This window comes from Sinocyclocheilus anshuiensis, unplaced genomic scaffold, assembly GCF_001515605.1.
Source record: "Sinocyclocheilus anshuiensis isolate Anshui unplaced genomic scaffold, SAMN03320099.WGS_v1.1 scaffold199, whole genome shotgun sequence".
In the NCBI taxonomy this organism is placed as follows: Eukaryota; Metazoa; Chordata; class Actinopteri; order Cypriniformes; family Cyprinidae; genus Sinocyclocheilus; species Sinocyclocheilus anshuiensis.
The window spans coordinates 1819676-1827114 of record NW_015552582.1 but is presented as its reverse complement, the minus strand read 5'-3'; the positions used below and the strand labels follow the sequence as shown (position 1 = coordinate 1827114).

Below are 7439 nucleotides of genomic sequence, written 5' to 3'. Positions count from 1 at the left end.
TCACATCCCTTCAGTTCAATCTCAAATAAATAAAATACAGCCTAACTATTTCTGGTCTTGAAGAAGAGCCTGTTTAAGACATTCAACATTTATAAAATATTCTTCTTTTATGTTATATGAATAATTTTCATTTTCGGATGAACAAGGTAACTTTAACCTTAAAAGCAAACAAGCAAGCAAACTAAATTAAACAATGCAAAGAAAACACAATTAACATGTTTACCTAAGATACATGTGTAATTTAAATTGCCATGAGTCTGTCATTTCATTAAAAACTCCAGCTACAAATGCAGTAATAAGTCTCTAAATATTTACAAGAAATAAACATTTATTGCTTAAAAAGACATAGACAGCATATAAAATGTAATGATTTTGAATATAATGCCAGCATTCTATTATGAAACACATATTTAGCTTATAATGACAGGAACACAGTTCGCAGAGCTCTTGACTAAACGCATTTGCATGTGTTAGTGAATTTTTAAAGGCAATTTTCACTTTTTAACTTCTAATAAAACTACCAGTGTGACTGAGAGGAATGTATTGAAAAATGTACACAACTTCTGAGGAAGTCTGCATGACAGTGCTCATGAAGAAGTTTTGACTGTTTTTGTCCTTACAATGAAAGTCATTGGGGTACAACACAACAGTGGACTCCCTTTAATTTAACTGATTGTAAAAAAATAAACACCAATACTATCTTTTAAAATATCTCCTTTTGTGTTCCACAGAAGAAAGTCATACAGAACTGGAATGACATGAGGGTGAGTAAATGATGACAAAAAAAATATTTTTGGGGGGACTAAGACATAAGTTGTGGTGTGCTGGAGTGTGACAGCCTATTTCAGACATGTGGTATGATTATTAAGATTTAAAACTATGGTAAGGCATTTGTTAAGAGAGGCTGTCAAGACCACAGTATCCGCTAACCAAGGATATTCCATGTGAAGCATGTATGATGTCAACATCCTACATGAATACAGCACAGTTGTGATCAGTGTTAGTGATAAACTTCATCTAGTCTAAGAGTGAGTCACAAAGTGCAATTACTCTTTAGTATCTGCAAGATGTAAATCTTGAGCATCACTGTTTCTGGGAAACACTAGGCCTGATGGGAACCTGCTGTATGTATGTTTATGAGTAGGGGGCTGAGATGACAGCAGACATTAGAGGTGTAAGCAGGTCTGTAGTATGAGCAAGAGACATGCAGTGAGGAGCAGAACAAAGGAGCATCCACATTGAATCTCTGAGACATTCCTACAGGCCACGACAGCAGCAGACGTCTGCTCTGACTTCAGCTCTGGAGGAGAGATGATCATCCCTTGAATCTAATAGCGACAGAAAGAACTTGAATCAACTTTCTGACGTGGATGAGCTACATTTCAGTTTAAAAGTTTGGGGTCAGTAAGAAGTCTCTCATACTCACCAAGGATGCATTTATTCAATCAAAAATACAGTTAAAACAGTAATATTGTGAAATTTGATTGCAATTTGAATTGTTTTCTATTTTATATATTTTAAAATATAGTTTATTCCTGTGATGGCAAAGCTGAAAGTTCTGCAGGCATTACTCCAGTCTTCAGTGTCACATAATTTTTCAGAAATCATTCTAATATGGTGATTTGGTGATACAGAAACATTTCTTGTTATTAGAACTGTTGAAAACAGTTGTGCTGAGTAATATTGTTGTGGACACTGACAAAATTTGTAATTTTTTTCAAGATTCTTTGAAGAATAGAAAGTACAAAAGAACATCTTTTTTTCCAAATATAATTATTTTGTAACAATGTAAATGTCTTCACTGTCACTTTTGATATATTTAATGCACCCTCACTGTATAAAAGAAAAATCTTACTGACCCCAAACTTTATAATGCATTTGTGCACTAAGCATTTTTTTTAAAGTTTTGTTCATGGAACAAAAGCTGATTGACAGTGAACAGCATGCTTAACTTGCCTTCGGTATCAAAAAACAATTTTTGTATTATTCTACATCCACATCACTAGGTGTCAGTATAAGTGCTAGATGCCTTATTGGCCAAATATACAAGAAAAAAAAAATACTGAGAGCATCTTTAAAATGAATGAAAATGAAAGGATAATGCCCAGACCCCTGTGTAATCAGAAACACTCACCGACCACTCATCCTGGCCGATCTTGGAGCAGCGAACATTGATGGGGAGTTTGCGTACAATGTCGTTGAATGCTTTCCCTCTCTTCCTTGTCCACTTGTATTTATCCATGGCCTCCGTGAAGGAGAGGTTGCTGTATTTCTTAGGACTCTTAATCACAAAAGGCCAGGTTCTTCAGAGAGCAAAAGAGATAGTTTGGTACATTTACTTAATATCAGAACCTTACTTCCAAAGTGATATTAATTGTGTTGTCATTTGTTCCCCTAAGTCTTTCCAATAGTTTTCAACAGAGTTGAAAGGCATACAGGTTATGCTTGGCTTTTAAGTCTACACATATTAAAACAAATATCATAGGTCACATTGATTCAGGTGAGTACATTCAAACTCCTTTTAGCAGTTTAGATTTTTTTTAAGTGTAAATAAATTGCAATTGTAAATAAAGGCAATAATGAATCTTTCTAGCTTCTCTGAAACTTAATTAATTTAGACTTCATCTGTGAAATGAAATTGAAAATATATATGATTTTTATACGTTTATTTGGTACCATTAACTGTATTCCCCATAAGATATATGATGGTTTGAGTGTCATTCATTCACTCACTGATCAAAGATACTCCTGAGGGAACCACATTTGCCCAATGAGCTTTATATGTGTGTGTGGTGATCGAAAGACAGAAGGTGCTTGGGGCAGAGCTTTGAAACTAAATCTGTTTAGAGTTGCCAGGTCTATCCCCTTATAATCCCCCTTATTCCAGAATCTGAGCACAATACTGCTGTGAGCCTCAGGGGGTCGAATAAACACACTCCACCAGCAGGGCCCTTCAGATGTTCCTCATTTATAGACGTACACACACACACACACCCACGTCCATCCAAAACACACATTCGCCCACTCACACGCGAAATCACAAACAAACATGTGCGGACATAACAAACCACACATCTCTTTCTCTATACAAAGCAGTGAAAGGAATCTATACAAAACATCAGCGGCTCAGCAGACGCCCACACAACCTGGGAGTCGCAACTGCTTTGAGACATGAACCTTCCTTAAAATTAATAAAGTAAGTTTTTAGATTTATACTGTGGCTGCGATAACATCTCAAAAAGCTAGTTCTGCCTAAAACTAGCCAAGACGTACTTGTCTTTCTGGATGACTGTTGGAGAACCACCATGTTTGAATGTGTTGCTAACATAATGGGTTATACAACAGTGGTAATAATGCCCACAGACGTCATGTTTCCAATCAAGGATGAAGTTTAGCACAACTAAAATTCCAGAAACGTGAAAGGAAAAAAGTCTTTAAGATTTATCGATTTATTTTTATTTTTTTCTCAGCAATTAAAATCGCAAGAGGGATGAACAAGATTTGATACCATCTGTCTGATGGCCTTGTGGCTTCAGAGTGTCTTTCTTTTTTAGCTCTCTTAGAATGAGACAAACACATTTTACAATGACCATTCCAGATGTTGCATTGGGTCCAACAAACAACTTGTACTTTCTGATGGGAGAAAGATGGCACATCTTGTAAAGCTCTTGTGCTGACATGACAACCAGAACATTTGGATAAGTGAAAACAATTATCCTCATTTGATCATCTAATCATCCGGCGAGCCATCAATCAATCGCTGTTAAGCGATTATGGGTCTATGATAGTGACGCCAGTTATATGTGAACTAAGCTGCGATTGGAAGGTCTCTCACAGGTCACAGTATTGTCTCAAGTTGGTTTCATTTAAATTAACTTTTTGTGCTTGAACTTTCTTTCTATTCTTTTACTTCTCCCATTGTTTCTGTTTTCTTTTGTTTCATAACCTACTGTATGTCCCACAGTTCTCTTTAGATACCCCTGTATCTCTTCATACCCCTTCATTTCCACACCAATCTACACTCCATACACCATATTGACGAAGCAAAACAGAATTGTCACAACTTCGTAAATTTATTAAAAATAAAAAAACTGAAATAAGTACTTTGCATAACTAAATATTTAGCTGAAGCACCTTTACAGTCTCAAGTCTTTTTTGTTTGTCAGCATTTGGCTATTATCTGCCATTCTTCTCCTCACCTCATCACCTCTCAAGCTCTGTCAGGTTGGATGGGAAAAAAATGCAAATTTTCAAGTTTCTCCAGAATTATTTGATTGGGTTCAATCATTCACAGAGTTTTCTATAAGCCACTCTTGCTGTGTGCTTAGGTTCATTGTCCTGTTGGAAGGTGAACCTTCTGCCCAGTCTGAGGTTCTGAATGCTCTGGACTGGGTTTTCATTAAGGCTATCTCAATATTTTGGTGCATTGAGCTTATCTTCTACTCTGACAAGTCCTTCAGTCCCTGCCACTGAAAGACAGCCCCACAGTATGAGGCTGCTACCAGCACACTTTACTTTTGGGGTGGTACTCTTCAGGTGATGAGCAGTGCCTGGTTTCCTTCAAACATGATGCTTGGAATTGAGGTTCATCAGACCAGAGAATCTTGTTTCTCAGAGTCTGAGAGTCCTTTAGGTGTTTTATGCAAAATCCAAGTGTGTTTTCATGTGTCTTCACTAAAGAGAGGATTGAGTCTTGAGTCGATATTATCATGGAGCTCAACTAGAGTGACCATCATGTTCTTGGTCACCACTCTAACCAAGACCCTTCTCCATCAATTGCTCAGTTTGGCCAGGAGACCTTTTTCTGAAATCTTCCCCAGATGTGTGGCTTGACACAAACCTGTTTCTGAGCTCTACAGGCAGTTCTTTTGACCTCAGGGCTTGGTTTTTACTCTGATATACATTATCAGCTGTTAGACCTTTTATTAAAATGTGTGTGCCTTTCCAAATCATACCCATTCAATTGAATTTGCCACAGACTAACTTCACTCAAAGTGTAGTAACATCTACAAGCAATATGAATGCTCCTGAGCTAAATTTCAACTGTCCCAGATAAGGGTATGAATACTTATGCAATGGAATAATTTAAGTTTTTTATTTTTAATAAATTTGCAAAGATATTAAAAACCTGTTTTTTGCTTTACAATTATGGTGTATGGAGTGTAGATTGATGTGGGAAAAAAGTAATTTAAAGCAGTTTAGCATAAGGCAGCAACTTAACAAAATGTGAAAAAAATGAAGGGGTATGAATAATTTAGCAAGGCATTGTATATTATGATTATTACTGTACCTCCTTTTGTCATTTCAAATTTAATTTTAAAGGAGCTGTAAGTGATGTTATCTGTTCTGGAACTTAAACCAGACTAAAGCCTGGAGTATCCACCTTAACCTAAGAGCGGAACAGAAAATGCATAAAAACAGTCCATTATGCTGCTTGATACTGCAAACTGTATTTGTTATATTGTTTAAATTTATTACCATAATCAAACAAACTGTTTACTAAACTTTGTTATTCTTCTAGTTTTTTTTTTTTTTTAAACCTACAGCAATTAATGATTCTGAAGTCTCTAACATTTACAGAAAATAGCTTAACACATGCACACTAGAAAGATTTTGGTCTAATTCCCTCAAACAAGCACTCGTCAACGTGTGTGTCTATTGTTTTGCTGTCTTTAGTTTGCTGTTCTTGTGCTGTCACCACTGTTTCTGTGAAATAACGGCTCGGGCCAGTGTTGCCACCTTGTGGAAAAAAAATTCAAAGTGGCAGACAACAACAAATCCTTACAAAAATTAACAATGGTTAATTTTCATAAGTGAAAAATATGACTCATTATAATGCAATAACATGTTAAGTATTAGAATGTTACCATGAAGATATTGTAATTATGTAATTGTTATTGTAATAATTTTGACATTTAGGTAATTTAGAAAATATCCGAAGAAATTAAGAGACTGAAAAGGAAAATGGAAGTGAATGCAGTTCAGGAGATAACTTAATTATTTTGCATAATGTTTTTTTATGTGATGGCCATACAAAAAAAAAAAAAAAGGTTGTCCTTGTTTCAGAAACTCTGATATACATTATCAGCTGTTAGACCTTTTATTAAAATGTGTGTGCCTTTCCAAATCATACCCATTCAATTGAATTTGCCACAGACTAACTTCACTCAAAGTGTAGTAACATCTACAAGCAATATGAATGCTCCTGAGCTAAATTTCAACTGTCCCAGATAAGGGTATGAATACTTATGCAATGGAATAATTTAAGTTTTTTATTTTTAATAAATTTGCAAAGATATTAAAAACCTGTTTTTTGCTTTACAATTATGGTGTATGGAGTGTAGATTGATGTGGGAAAAAAGTAATTTAAAGCAGTTTAGCATAAGGCAGCAACTTAACAAAATGTGAAAAAAATGAAGGGGTATGAATAATTTAGCAAGGCATTGTATATTATGATTATTACTGTACCTCCTTTTGTCATTTCAAATTTAATTTTAAAGGAGCTGTAAGTGATGTTATCTGTTCTGGAACTTAAACCAGACTAAAGCCTGGAGTATCCACCTTAACCTAAGAGCGGAACAGAAAATGCATAAAAACAGTCCATTATGCTGCTTGATACTGCAAACTGTATTTGTTATATTGTTTAAATTTATTACCATAATCAAACAAACTGTTTACTAAACTTTGTTATTCTTCTAGTTTTTTTTTTTTTTTAAACCTACAGCAATTAATGATTCTGAAGTCTCTAACATTTACAGAAAATAGCTTAACACATGCACACTAGAAAGATTTTGGTCTAATTCCCTCAAACAAGCACTCGTCAACGTGTGTGTCTATTGTTTTGCTGTCTTTAGTTTGCTGTTCTTGTGCTGTCACCACTGTTTCTGTGAAATAACGGCTCGGGCCAGTGTTGCCACCTTGTGGAAAAAAAATTCAAAGTGGCAGACAACAACAAATCCTTACAAAAATTAACAATGGTTAATTTTCATAAGTGAAAAATATGACTCATTATAATGCAATAACATGTTAAGTATTAGAATGTTACCATGAAGATATTGTAATTATGTAATTGTTATTGTAATAATTTTGACATTTAGGTAATTTAGAAAATATCCGAAGAAATTAAGAGACTGAAAAGGAAAATGGAAGTGAATGCAGTTCAGGAGATAACTTAATTATTTTGCATAATGTTTTTTTATGTGATGGCCATACAAAAAAAAAAAAAAAGGTTGTCCTTGTTTCAGAATTTGTTGTGGGTGTATAGGATGGCCTGGATGAGTGTGAGATTTCCCAGCCTGACATTTTGTCCCAGTCCGCCCCTGATATGGATGCTTAAAGGGTTAGTTCACCCAAAAATGAACATTCTGTCATTAATTACGCACCCTCAAGTTGTTCCAATTAGAGACCTGCGCGGGACGGATTTTTCAGTCCCGCTCCCG

At 35.3% G+C, this 7439-nt stretch overlaps 1 protein-coding gene across 2 annotated transcripts in view; it reads right to left on the bottom strand.

The window, feature by feature from the left end:
- Nucleotides 1-750: 750 nt before the first annotated feature.
- The window catches only part of LOC107665327 (DBH-like monooxygenase protein 1 homolog), a 25062-nt gene continuing 18373 nt past the window's right edge, over nucleotides 751-7439 (bottom strand). For both annotated transcript variants that reach the window (XM_016456155.1, XM_016456156.1), the window contains 2 exons: nucleotides 2135-2303; nucleotides 751-1328 (listed from right to left, as the gene is read on the bottom strand). In XM_016456155.1, the coding sequence (XP_016311641.1) occupies nucleotides 1167-1328; nucleotides 2135-2303 (331 nt within the window). In that variant the 3' untranslated portion in view covers nucleotides 751-1166. The remainder of the gene's footprint in view (nucleotides 1329-2134; nucleotides 2304-7439) is intronic.